Source organism: Camarhynchus parvulus, chromosome 4 (genome assembly GCF_901933205.1).
Source record: "Camarhynchus parvulus chromosome 4, STF_HiC, whole genome shotgun sequence".
Classification (NCBI taxonomy): domain Eukaryota; kingdom Metazoa; phylum Chordata; class Aves; order Passeriformes; family Thraupidae; genus Camarhynchus; species Camarhynchus parvulus.
In genome coordinates, this window is record NC_044574.1 from 12104865 (window position 1) to 12119678 (window position 14814).

General features: G+C 41.1%; 1 protein-coding gene across 3 annotated transcripts in view; it reads right to left on the bottom strand.

Moving 5' to 3' along the window:
• Window positions 1–14814, bottom strand: part of TBC1D14 (TBC1 domain family member 14) — a 63758-nt gene that overhangs the window by 27777 nt on the left and 21167 nt on the right. The window contains exon 3 of one of the 3 annotated variants that reach the window (XM_030947427.1): window positions 14446–14566. In XM_030947427.1, coding sequence (XP_030803287.1) covers window positions 14446–14566 — 121 coding nt within the window. Of the gene's footprint in view, window positions 1–3553; window positions 3659–3736; window positions 3804–14445; window positions 14567–14814 lie in introns of those variants that run through there. The other 2 variants (XM_030947429.1, XM_030947428.1) reach the window with 2 other exon arrangements.

The following is a 14814-nucleotide window of genomic DNA, read 5'->3' on the forward strand; positions in this document are numbered from 1 at the left end:
GTTAGACAGAAAGAACACACTTGGTCCAATGCCTTGGACAATCCTAAACCACAGTAGAGCATAACATGTTAACCTGTGTCTGTAATCAGACACTGACACACTGGAGCAAGGCTAGCAAAGAGGCATCGAGATGCCAGGGTGTGGAGCAAATGCCAAGGAAGAGAGGCCAAGAGCAGCAGGCTTGCTCAGCCTCCAGAGGAAATGGCTTTGTAGGGAGAGGAGGCGAGCACTGGGACAAGTTACTCGAGATGTGACAGAACTCCTGACATTGAAAGCATTCAAAGCTCAGGGGGATGAGCCCTGAGAACCTGGTTTAAGCAGACTCTGTCCTGAGAGGAGTGTTGGCCCCTCAGAGACCCCTCTACCCATAATTACTGCGTCACCCTGACCTACAGGAGAAGACTTGGCATTCAAGTAACATTTTATTTTTACTTTTCCTACAAACACTGGTTTAAAAGAAAGTATACTAAACCCATGACCTAATGGGATAAAACAACATTTACACAACTTCCATGTACTTCAGTGCTTGAAGTATTACAGCAAACATTAAATATGCAAAGTAACAGTGATACACAAACAAATATGGTCAAACAGTCCTAAGGAAAACTCACATCCATATTATATGCAGTTACTTCTACATTCAACTTTATAATGATTCTTGCCACTTCCAAAACTCAAAGGCTTTAATGCACTTTTTTATTCCATTTCTATTAAAATAAAATTTAGAAGAACACAAATGTATGCTATCAATGAGCACTATGAAGAGTGCTTCAGCCATAGACCTTTTCCTGCCAGCACAGAGTTCCTCAGATGGTTCTGCTTTCTTTCTCTCAACCTAACCTCTCCGTTTCATCAAAAGTTCCTTGGGCATGAGATACAGTGTTTCCAACGAGTGAGTTTCATTCAGCAACTAAAACAGTATCCACCCCTTCCAGGGAAAGGTTGTCTCCAATCACACCTTAAAAAAGCCGATGGATGAAAACAAGACATGATGCAATGAATGTGGATCAACATAGCCTTGGTTTTCCACTCTGTGTTGTACAGTTCAACCCTAGTTCAAACTACTTCCATGGGTCTCATGGGTATAGATCTGTGCAGCCCTCAGGACACAGAAAATCCCTATTTTTCCTTGTCTATTAACTGGGCACTGCCTCAACAATCAATCCTATGATGACTACATTGCTGTAATGGGAAACATGGTCATGAATTTGGAATGTCTGGCTCATTAATACCAGCTAATACTGCTATGCATGACATCAGTTGGAAAACAAGGGAAAGAAAAAAGGAAAATGCATTTAAGCTATGGACTAGTACTTAGCTTTGTCAAGTAAAGGGACAGTGCTCATGCTGACGAAGACATTCACTAAAAAAACCTCCAGAAAGAAAATAGGCAAAATAATACTATAAAAAAGGTACTGAGGTAGAGAGCATATTCAGAAAGCACAGGCTTACACTGGTCACTTGCACCAGCAAACAACTGAGAGTGACCAGTGTGTAAGAGCACCATCACAATGGGCTTCAGCTGCACCAGCTGCAGAGTAAATCCACTGTGCTGATAGCAATGAAGCAAAATGCTTTTCTTTCTCCCCGTTTCTATTAAGAGACTGATTTTTTAATGAGCCCTTTTTCACAAATTAACATAGTCAAATATTAACCTCTCTTACTAGCTAAAGCATCTCAGAATTTGACATTAAAACATATGCACCCATTGTTTATTATAGCAAAAGTTCCAGAAAAGCTGCTAAATTTTCACTTATGAAAATTATATTCAGGGTCTTCTTCCACTGAAAGCCAACTGGAGAGCAAAATTGCTTTTGGAAAGTGAGAAAAGAAGGTCCACACTGGGCTGCAATAGGAATTTTATTCTGAACACCTAAATTGATTTGGAAATCCCTTTCAGCTAAGCACAAAGTTCCCCAGATCAGCACTATGCATCTCCTTACAAGAATTTCTTGGTTAAGAAAATGTTTTATTTCTAAATATGGATGCTAGTTACAGTATCAGCACATCAGTACAATTACGCAAACCTCTCAGAAGAGCCAAAGCCCACCCGGCATTTCAGCAAGTATTCACTGGTGCTCTACTCAGCACTACCCTACAGTAAAAAAGCCAGACCAGCACAAAAATGGGAGTGGCACATTTGATCAGATTACAAGTATGATTCCTTTGTACCAATTTCATCCTTTTCAGTGGTAGCCAAAGAAGAATAAAAATGTCCTCTTGTGATATTATCTACAAGATTGCTTTTTATCAAGGGAAAGTTTTAAAAAACCCAACAAAACAAAACGTCCTACCCCAGTCCCCCCCCAAAAATCATTCACAGAAAACAAAAGTTCATGAAAATTATCTTTTACCCCAGTGAGAAGAGAATGCAATTTCAGAGCACAATGTATGATACAGCAATGAAGCACACTGAAGCCTCCACAAACTCATATTAAGAGTATCTGCTGACTGAGCAAGTGCAAGTATTTGCACATACAGGCATATTGCAATAGGCTGAGCTACACAATAGCTCATTTTAAGCTTTTCCTTTTAAACCAGACTCTAATCTCTCACAGGTACAAATAACTCAGGATCTGTTTAAATGCTATGCTGCAATTAGGGGTTACTAACCTGATATGGTTGCAAGTTAATTTTAGGATCAACTTAGGATGAGCTGACCGTTTACAATTTAAAATACAGCCTTATCACTGGGATCATTTAGGCTTTCTTCCAGGTTTCGCCTTTAGCTGTTCACAAGAGCTGAACAAGGGTTTGAAGATGTTCTATTAAGAACGTGCTGTAGATTAAAGCACTGATTTAAATAATCCAAACTAAACAAAGAAAACCCACAGAAACACGCCTCCTGAAACCAAGTTTAATTCTGGGTGGAACCTGCCAGCTTTGCAGTTAAGATGCAAGAAGCTCTGACTGTGGTGATTCTCTGCGATTCTTCAAAAAGACAAGACAACCTACAAAAGGATCCTCAACAATCTCTGCCAAGAGACACAAATAACCCTCTAGAACCCACAGCAAGCGCTCAAAGACCGACTGCTCTACCCAGGAGAGCGCTGTGGGACTTCCCACACGCCCCAAGCCTCCCCAGGCACCAGCAGCACGGCAGAACTGAACCTACAATAACACAAACTGCTCTATCAAGGTCATCTTGTTTTGGCCCTGCGTGTTTAAAGGCAGCCACTTTCCGACGGAGCCGAATATGAAATATTCATGCTGGCTGCCGGAGCGGCAGACGCCAGGCTGCGGGACTCTGGCTCCAGGGGCGGCAGCAGCGCAGGGCAGGAGGGATGGCCGGGGCTCCAGCCGGGGTTCCCGCCTGCAGCCCCCACGCTCCGACACCCCGAACACCCGGCAGAGCTGCGCTGCCGCCTTCCATCCCGGCAGAGCCCCGCCCCGCACAAAGAGAATCCCCTTCCCGGTTAGCTGCTTCTCCCCCGGACTCGGTGCGGCGACTGAGAAGCGGACGAGGCCAGGTTCACCCACAAGCGTTCAAGTCCGCGCCCGCCCATCCCGCCTGCCCGACCCCCGCGCCCCGCAGCTGCCCCGCTCCGCTCACCATGAACGCTGCGGTCCCTCACGGGCGGCGCCGCCGGAGCCCCATTGCCCGCCCCGCACCGCGGGCCTGGCTCCCGCCGCCCGGGCCCGCACGGCCTCGCGGGCCGCCCGCCCGCCCCGCCCGGGCCGCCTCCCGCGGGTGGGTCCGGCCGGGCCGCCCCGCCCCGCCAGCCGCGCTAATCACCCGCGGAGCCGCCGCACAGCATCGCTTCTCTCCGCCTCGCCCAGCGCTGCCTGGGCACGCACGGCACCGCCTGGCACACGCCTCCCTCCTCCCGGGCCGCCCCGGCAGCCAGGCCCTGCCCGGTGCGGATCCAGGACCATGACGGACAACCCAAGCCCGCCACAAGCTCGTCTGCATTAGCCGCAGTCTTTGTTAGCTCAGCATTACGGGTGCGTTTAGGACGCAGCTGCATTTCTCAAACACTGACATCTCTCTCCTCTGCTTTCTCACACTGCCGCTTCCCCTCCCCGCGTCCCTGGCTCCAAGCCAGGCGTTTGCTTGTACCGAGTCCCGTTCTGCCTTGCTGAGACAGCCTCGGTACCTGTCCGAAGTGCAGGAGCAGCTAAAACTCACCAACCTCTACATCAGTGCCGAAGGAACAGCAGCAGCGTTGTGCTGCAATACTTCCCTTCAGCATAAACATCTTTTCAGTACCACTCATGCTTTGTCCACCTCTGACAGCTGTAAGAGATAGATATATAAATCTCTTCTACAGTTCGAACAGCTTCCACATTACCTCTTGCTAAATATTTTGCCTCAATCCAGACAGATTATCAACCTTAATTTTAATTTGTCCAAAGGCTCTGTCATTTAACTCAGTAGTGACACCCAAATTGCTGTGGCTTCATCTTTGGTAGACTTGCATTTTAAAATATTATCTATTGACCTGCAAATGTTGCCATTTTCTCAGCTCTGCTCTAAGGTTTTCATATTCTTAAGTATCACTGGCTGTGGTTTGCAGCTGCCAGGGTGAATTGCTTATGATCTTTATCCAAGTCTGATCCTCAATCTCAAAATTATTAGCAAGGACTGATCTGAAAACAAGCAGTCACTTAAGTATTCTGCTTTCTAAGGGTGGATTTGCAGAAGTTAAATTATTTTCTCAGAATTGCTAGGTGCTATATCAGCTATTGTTTTCAACCTGTGACTTCACATCTATTTCACAGATTCAGTGATACAATGCCAAATACAGAACAGCTCACTGTTTCAAAGTATCTCAGCTCCATTCCCACCAATGCCAACTAGTTGCAGACACCTGCCATCCAAACATCTCATGTCAAAGCAAAAGTCAACACATCTCATGCAAAACATTACAGGCTCCAAACTAAGTTATCACACATATCAAAAAACCATTCATGTGAAGTATAGCTGTTAACACAGGCAAAAAGCAGCTCCTGAGGAAGAGCACCCTTGGGTGGGCAGTGGTATTCCTGCAGTAGATGTCTGTGCTTTCACACTGAAAACAGAATTATATTGCAGCTCTTCTGCAAAGCAGACTGGGAGAGAGGGATGCCCGGTGACACAGTAAAAAGCTAAGTACTCCCTGTAACTCAAACCACAGCTGGCCACATGTTAGAGTTGGTAGCAGTGACTATTTTTAGGTTGCTGCATTTACAACAGTATCTGAGACTACTTAAACAGGTTGTGTACAAGATTTAATTGCATTTTCTTTTTTCCACTGGCCTCACCCAGCATATGAAATAAGAACTGGACCAGAATTGCACAAGCAAAAAGAAAACTATTTTTTCCTAGTTTTTAAGTCTTACTGCTACCTCAACAGTGCTTCAATGTTCCCTTCCATTGTTTCATGACTGTCTAATGCATGATTCTTGCCACTCCATCTGAAATCTCTTCCCTTTTCTAAATGAAATAGTTTACCAGACAAATTTCAGCTGCTGCACACCCAGCACTTCACTGCCCCCCATGCCCCTTCTGGCCCCTCACACCATTTCTGTGCCACCATTAATCAGCCATGTGACTTGCAATATGCTGCACTGGGGAAATGACACCACCTTTTGCTCTGTTCCATTTGTTTGGTTACTCTGCAATGCCTGCTGTGGGGCAATGTAAACATGAAAGGAAAAGGAAAGGAAAGGAACATGCAGCAGAACTACCAGATCATGAAATTCATTATGATCTTTGGGTTGGGAAACTAAGATCTGATTCTTCACATGGCACCAGGCCACAAAGTAATAAAAACAAATTTAATAAAGACCCTTATATATACAATAATCAAAGAGAATTTAAGGAGACTGAAACCTCAGGCAAAGATCAGATTATGAGACTATCCTTCAAAAGTTAACAGAGAATACATACTTCTGAGTTCAGATATTATACTGTCAAACAATTTCTTAGGGATCTTTACATATAACTTTAAAACCAGTACAGAACTATTCTGAAATGCAATTGATTTATTAGTTACGGATCTAACAACCTGAGAAATCAGAATTGCACGCTCAACCTGTACAATTTAGTGATCTGCCAAGCTCTACAAATAATTAATGGTTCAAAACCCATCAGCCCTACTTGCTTTACACAGACCTCTGTATGTTTATACATTTATGTTTAATCGTCTTCCATTAAAGAAAAGATATGAGCAGAAGATAGCAATGACATGACAAAACTTGATGGTAATAACATATGTATGAAGTTTTATCTTCCACCAGGACATCTTTCTCATCTTTAGTACCACAGTATTCTCCTGTTCCATACTTTACAAATTATGAATGCCTAAGCAATGTAAAAGATAAGATACTATGGCCAGGCTGTAAAGAAAATCTCACACTATTTGCAGCATAATTTCAAGTGCTCTGAAATTTTCCTCTTTTCCCCTGGGAAGCAGCTACTTTTCCTTTCAGATTACAGGGAATACACAACCTGGGCTGGTAAGAGATGTGATCCCACACAATCACAATAAAGTTAAATGAATAAAATAATCCATACATGTTACAGAAAGTTACAAGTAAAGCAAAAGACTGAGAAGCGACATACTCTATTTTGCAGTTCTGTGCTCCAGCCACTGAACTATTTTAACAATTTATCCATACACATATTTTTATAACATCATATTTTGAGCAAGGTTTAGATTAAGGAACATTTAAAACCTAAGCATAGACAAGGTAAGTTCTTCCAAGAAAGAATAACAGCTTGCTGATTTGTTGCCTCTCATCGTTCAATGTGCTATGTATCAGGTGGTTCTCACCCTCAGGGTTCACATTTCCTTTGTGCTATATGTAAATAATTGAAGTGGGTTTTGGTTATACAGAGTGATATGCGTCATTAAAAAAAAAAAAAAAACAACAAAAGGAAGGAAAATATTTTAAATACTTAGAGACAAAGCATACCATGAACCATGTTGCTTAAGAACAGCTTTTTACTCTCAAAAGCGGGATCTTCAATCAGATTGTGCAGTGTAATGTTTCAAGTGACTCTAACATGAGTCACAGTGACAACAAAAAACCAACACCCTCCTGCTTAGAACCCTGCAAAGGACACCATTTAATCTGCACATACAAAAGTGTGCACACTTTCCCTAGGTACTGACACTATCTGCTACACTGCAGCGTTAATCAATTGGAAACATCTGCAGGAAAGGCCTCCAGCAGGACAAGCATCTGGGAAATGTCTGAGCAAGAAAACACAAGCTAAATGGTTGTTTTATTTTACTGCTATTTTCTTGTGAGCATCTGCCAGAATAAAATGCTATAAACACCTGCTTTCAGCATACCCCATTAACATTACTTCCAGGGACTGGAATTCCACTGGATATGGACTTAATGTGAAATTGTAACTTTACTTTTCTGTATGCCTACTCAGTGATCTCTCCACCTTTATTATCTGTGTAGTCTCAGCATCATACCCTTCCAAAGAACCTCTCAGCAACTTTTTCTTCTGACATTTCACACTAGTGCTGATGTTGCAGAAGAAAACCAACCTTTCCTACATAGTCTCAACACTTCTTACTGTGCCTGAAGATCATGTCAGAACTGTCTCTCTCATTCTGAGAGACACTAAAATAAAAGGACTCTCCATGCCACATCAACCTGATGCTAACATCACTCTGAAATGGCCAAAAATCCAGATTAACTTTGGGATATAGAGGAAAGGAGTCAAAGGAATATCACATTTCATCTTGCAAGTTCTCAAATCAGTTGCAAATACCAATACTTGTAATCTTCAACACAGTGCAGAAGTCCCCCAAGAATGCCACCTACTTTGCAAAGCACAGTTTGTATTTTATGCTGTTCACAGACTCCCCCCACAGCGCACAGTCACTGTTTTGTTTGCAAACAGTTGCTTTGTACGTAAGTATGTGCCCATTTGTATCTAGCTCCATGACTCCAGCTCATACACTATCCTAGTGTAGGGAAAGATACTTCACTTGATACTTTTAACCACATTCTACTTCTCCCCTGGTTTTAAATCTCTCTGCCAACCCCCCTTCTGCCTCCTCATCAAGACTAGGGTATCTTTAAGGGTCTCAGACCTCTTCGAGTTTAATGCTTGTCTACCGTTGGAAATTACAGAAAAATAAGAAAAGAAGTCTACTGCATTAAAACCTCTGAGTGTTTTTCTCCACCCGTGCTTGCTTCTCTGATCCCTGAAATTACCTTTGAAGCCATTACTGATGCCAATTCTTACATACTTAATAAAAGCTTCTTTTGTACTTATACTGAGTGTGCACCGTATTTTCTCTCATCACTTGGCCAGATAGATCCTTGTGTATTCTTTATTTTACAAAAAAAACCTATATAAGAATGTAAATATTCCTGAATACAATCATCTTCACAACTTTAAGTTCAGTCTTGACAAGAAGAAATTGTAGTTTATTTTAAAGCTACACACAAACATAATATATGAAGGAGGGCAACATACCTTTGTAGGAAATAACCTCAGTAGTGTGGAATAAGCCCAGTGGAATAAGCCCAGTAGTGCGGCTTAAAGTGATGACTATTTCCAGGCTTTAATATTCATGAAGCTGTTTCCACTGAACTTTGTCATGCTTAAGTGACAAGTTCTCAATAGAGCACAAGAAAATTATGTGAAAATACTGACAGGCATGAAAAATTTGTAATAAAATTAAGGTAAAAAATAGGACCAAGAATCCTCAGAGAGAGAATGAGAACATAAAATTGGCTAGTCTTCCTTCAGAAAGACACTTCAGGAAAAAGCACCAGTCTGGTTTTTCAAAATCCTTACATCCATATCATCAGGGTTTCCAGTAACACACAGTACCTCCATTCATTTTGCAGAGCTAAAGAAAATCAGCTTTATTTGTTGCTGCTAGTGAGCATGGTAAGAGTTAGCCTTTCAAAACCTATATCTACCCCCATTCTTTAATTTTAGATGAAGCTTGAGATGTATAAACTGGAAGACAGACAAAGAAAACCTTTGGGTCAAGTTACCTGGGAGCTTGCTTCTGCTTAACACACAACTAGCACAACGAAGTCTAGCAAAGCTTTCTCAATTGTACATGTCAGCAATGGAAATGTTCCAGTCTCCAGTTAGAATAGGCAGTTCCAACACAATATTTAGGGGCTACACACCTGCTTTCAAAAATTTATTGCCAGCTCTGCTTCACAGCAATGCTTTGCCAAGTGTTTGTGCAATGCAACAGCCAAAGGCACGTGGGGTTATTTCCAGGCTTGCTCTCTTCAGACATCTATTTTAATTCAGAAACCCATGAGGGGAGGGGGGAATCTGAAAGCTTCCTGTGTACTGCCAGTGGAAGGTTACTACATGGAAAAAAACTTACTGCCTACACAAAGAAGTGTTTAAGTATCTTTCTATTACCACTGGAAGACACACAAATACCAGCTGCATGATGGATTCTTACTTAACACAAATGAGAACAAACTTCCACTGATGTATCAGCTGTCCAGAACAGTTATAATCTCTGACATTGAAATTTTGGGGTTAGAAAGAGTTGTGTATTTGATGCTCAAAAGTTTTTCCAGGAATTTGTGGCTTCCTGCATTTAAAAATAATCTCATGCTATCAGCATTCATATTCCAGTTAATGCTAATTATCAACTTGGTCTACAAAGTAACTGTCCCTCTTGAGACAAAGAGAACAACTTCAAAGTTCCTGCACTTCCCAAAACCATGCCACCAGCATTGAAACGGACCCTGCAGCAGGGACCAGCAGCTGACACTAACTGCAGCACCAAGTAACCAAGCTTGTATTTCTATTTAGTATCTTCACTTCTGAAAGCAGATACTTATCCTCCAAGACTGCCTGCTACACCTCTTCAGGATCCCTCCATCTTCCAGGGCTTTTGATCCCCACAATTTACAAGGCATTCTAGAGAGTGAGAAAGCTAAAATAAAAGCTTTAAGTCTGGAAAAGGATTTCAAAAACACTTTGTAGCTTGTCATAGCTATTTAAACCAATCCTCAAACCTGTTTTCTATTAGTCTAATGCTTGTAGCATATTTTTGTACTTGTAATATAACGTACTTTCACACGTTGTTAACATATGGGAAGAAGTTCCAACAGCATCTAAAGCAGCAGTTTGTCAGCTACACTCTGCTAGATTATGATACCTGACTGGGTCATATTAAATGCTTTTATTATTAAAATACTCAGGAACAATCATCTTGACATAGCTTTCATTTACTGTGAATGGAAGCTATGGAAGCTACTACTCTTGCTTCTTCTGTTTAAATATGATAGAATTTTTGTTTTAGGCAGGTGATTTTCAAGACAGGACAAGGGCAACACACTCTTTGTAGATTAATACAGCCTACTGGAATTGCTGAATGATCTATTTATTACTGCTCTTGTTGGAGAAAAAGAAAAGACTTTTTAGGACATCATTGACATAATAGATTTCTTTTTTTTCCTTATTTATATTTACCTTCACAAAAGTTAGATGCCCTTTACATATGATTACAATGAAATAAAGGTATTTGTAAGGATCAGAAGGAAAGATACAAAAGAGCTGTGCATTAAGGCAACTTGCAAGTCTTGGCTTATAATTATTAATTGAGGAAGTTAGTTACACAATTATTTCCAGGGAATGTAACAATAATAGGCATAGGTTAGACTAACCTTCTAACTATACCTTCTTACACTGCACTTGCTTCCTGTTAAAAAAAAAGGAACTCTGCCACACAGATCTAAATCCTGCCTTTCTGAAGGCTGACAAATAGAAATGAACCCAACAGTGGAGAACATGGGAAGTGACTCATTTTCACCCTTGGACTCCTCATGCAGAACACAAAATAGGCACTACACATTTTCTAGCTTCAAAGTGGCAGTGAAGTCTATATAAAAACACTCACCCCATTGGCAGCTATAGCCATCAGTCACAATGCCTCACCCAGGCTACACAAAGACAAACTCTGTACAAACAGGAGACAGCGCTCTATCCAGAGCTGTAGCTCTGGCTCCTGCCACAACCAGCAGCCAGCTTGAACCAACCACTTCCCCTCCAAAGGCCCTAAAGGGGCCATGGGAATGCAGCAAAGCATGGCTCAGGCGAGTGCTCAGAAAAGCTCTGTATTTTTAGCGCTGCTGGCCATCAGCAGAGGCTGCAGATGTGGATGTGGAACAGGAGGCAGCAGCTCCCCACGCTGCACAGATTCCACCCAGGACAGGAGGCAGCAGCTCCCCACACTGCACAGAATCCACCCAGGACAGGAGGCAGCAGCTCCCCACACTGCACAGATTCCACCCAGGACAGGAGGCAGCAGCTCCCCACACTGCACAGGTTCCACCCAGGACAGGAGGCAGCAGCTCCCCACACTGCACAGGTTCCACCCAGGACAGGAGGCAGCAGCTCCCCACACTGCACAGGTTCCACCCAGGACAGGAGGCAGCAGCTCCCCACACTGCACAGGTTCCACCCACACACATGGAGCTGCAAGAGAACCTCCCCACATCAGCACTCTGGGGACTCTGCTCTGCTCTGGGCTTTTTTTAACCTGGAGAAAACACACTGCTTGTAACAAGAGAGTTCATCACTGTCTGCTTTAAAGCATGGGCTGTAGTAAATTCTTTCCATATTTTTTGCTGTGTGCTGTTGCTTTGAAACTCTTTTCCATCTAATAGATCCAAGCCAGAAAACAGACTTTGATAAAATCACTTTACTTTATCAATCAGGATTATAGCTTAAATCAAGTGAAAATTGAATTGAATTACAATTAACCCAATTCAACTGATAAAGTTTTTCCTACAGTAATGTTATAAGCTTTACTGTTCTTCCCATAACAAAGCATCACCTGTGAGCCAAGCAATTTATTTTCCTATTTCAAGAGCTCATTTTCACTTTATCATGTGCTGCAGAGTGAGCCTCTTCAGTACAACTGATTACAATTGACTGGAATGTTGACCCCCCACATATAGCCCTATCCTAATTATTACAGAAAAACATTTGGGAAAATTACAATCCCCAAGTTAAAAATCACAGTTATTTTTAGTTATTAAGGAACTACCATTAAATTTTTTTAATATTCCAACATGGAATATCAGCAAATGAGATCATGAAATATTCAGACTTGAATTTTTGAATAAAGATTTTAATTGAAAGGCCTCAAGTGTTATATGTGCTGAATTTTACCAATATTGAAGCTTAAAAAAAATAAAGATATTCCATTGAGCTCTGATTAGAATTCATATAGCAAATGCTAAGTTGTACAATCCTTATAGGGTCAAAGCACACTTAGAAAAGAAAAAAACAAACCCCAAAGCTTGCTGATTAAAATTTGATTTTGCTATTATAGAAAAGAAAATTAAAATAAATGCACTATGTTAAAAAGCAATTGAATTTCACTGGGGATGAAAGCTGTAACATGTCTCTAGGATACAGCCAAAATCTGGCTTTCCTCTATATGCCTTATTCTTTTAAGACACAAAATCTTGACTGGCCACATGCAAACAAGTTCTGTGAAGACAGATCACATGAGAGGGACAACCAAATGATACGCTGGTTACTTCTTGAATTTGAAAATAATTTCTTTAGAAGAACATTCAGTAACAAAACTGGAGGAAGAAAAGTTGCTGCAAATAAATGGTATTTACATATACTTCTGTGCTTGCCAAGCTTGAAAAGAGTTTCTAAAAGAAACAGTGGCTGCAAAGTTTAGTTCAGTTCTGCAGTCTACGGGGAGAGAAGAGAACTTAACTTCAGTGGTTATTCTTGGTGAAGTTCTGTCATCTGACTGACTTTGTGCATTTTCAAACACCAATTGCAAAAGCAACTGGCATAACCAGTTCTGCTCAAGCAGAATTCCTGAAGAGAACTGATATAAAAAATTAATCATGCAAGCCTCCATTGCAGATGCACTTCCAGCTTCTCCAAGATTACTCATCCTGACAGCTCCTAAGTTTTAAAACATTTAACTGGATAAAAACTATATAAAAGCTCTCAGTGACCCAGTAAAGCAACCCAGCCTGAGCATATACCAGTATTGCTTCTCTATCAGAAGACTAATACTCACACATATTTTCAGCATTAAAAACAGGACAAGCAGCATCTTAGCTCTAGTGATTTTAATTCCTATAATGTTAAATTACAGTATGATGCTATGTTCTAAACACACTTGTTGAACAAGAGAGCGCTGTCAGAAGAGTTTTTACAGGGCTTGAGGAAAGGCTCATGTGCTCACAAAGCCTGTCTGACCCTTGTTTTGGTGAGGGGGCACCTAAATCAGGCTGTGCTTTTAGATGCTGCTGAGGCTCAATTAGTGACAGCACTACTCATGACTCAAAGTCTACATGTCAAAAATAACTTCAAAAGAGTACCAAATCATTTAGAAAGGATTAGTTATTGTTACCCAAGAGGCACTGGAGACAATTGTTTTAGGCTGCAATTTTGCCAGAAACTTACTAATAGTTGGATGCCATACCACACTAATAGCAACTGTTTTGTAACAAATTTAATACAATCAGTCAAAGCTGTAATGTAAGATAGTTTGGATGTAAAAGAAAAATATTCACAGTACCAGCAACAACCATAAAATGTCAATAAATTATTTACCCACTTATTAAAGAACATGCACTACAATAAAATATACTGCTAAATGTCAGGGCACTGCACTTATTAAGCCTCTTCAATGTTGGCATCGAAAATCTTTGATGGACACTTCAGAACCACTAATTGTGTCAAGACAAGCTGTAGATGAAGCCTGAATGGTTGGGTACAGTGACAAGTTCAAAAAGCCACCTCAATTTCATCTTAACAGCCTAACTACAGCTAAGAACAGTCACATGATATGTGGATTTCCAGAACATGTTACCCTGAATTAAGCAGCACAATTCTTCAAATCAGCATTTGCATTTCACACACAGCAGCTGGTTTTAAAGTTTCACTACATGGTCTCTTTCCATGCAAACATTACTATTCCCACAGTCGTTTGAACAAGGAAGTGACAATTGAAATACAGAAAAACCTCCAAACAAAAAGGCTACATGGAATCCAAAAATCCCAGATCAAGTCAGACTGAAAGAGGCTGTTTTCCTGTCACTGAAAGAGCAGCTCATGAGCTACTGACCACACAGCTGGATTTCACAAGATTTTCCCCACTGGAAAGACAAATCATTTGATTCACTAGCCAAGAGCTTGGGTTCATCTGTAGTAGAACCAGTTCTCTGAAATGTTGCTTTCAACAATGCTAGAAAAAAGTGAGTTTCACTCAGGTTTTTTATTCTCTTATGACACACTAAGGGAGGCTCTTCATGCCTCATGTACCCAGTGCAATGACCAAGTGGAACACATTCTTCTGAACAGCATTGCTGTAACAGAAGTAAAATTTCAACAAAGAGCCTTTTCTGGTACTGAAATTGTGTGCAACTCAAACAAACAGGCTGCACAGTCCTACTTACAGATCATAAACTCAACTGGCTTCTTCATTCACCACTAATCCTAACACAGAACTAAACAAATACCTTTTCTATTTTCTTTGGGTCTTTCTGTAAGTTTTCTCCAAGAGGTACTTTTCCAAACAACTTCCATCGCACATCATTTTGTTTTTCAAATCTTGCACTCTGCTTTCTGGTAAACAAATTCCTAAAAAAAAAAAAAGTTTTATTAAGAAAAAGAGTTGATTAATTATAATAAAAACAAGGATGAACATTTGCTAACCTTATGTATCCTAATCAGATATTCCACCTTCTCTTGTGGTTGTGCTGACACTGTTTCCCAGCTTCAAAAGGAACATCATGCAGTATTATCACCATACCAGACAATGGACTTTGTTAAATTGTAACTTTTAGTAGATAAAAAAAAAATTATTTTCCAACTGTCTAAAAGTGGAC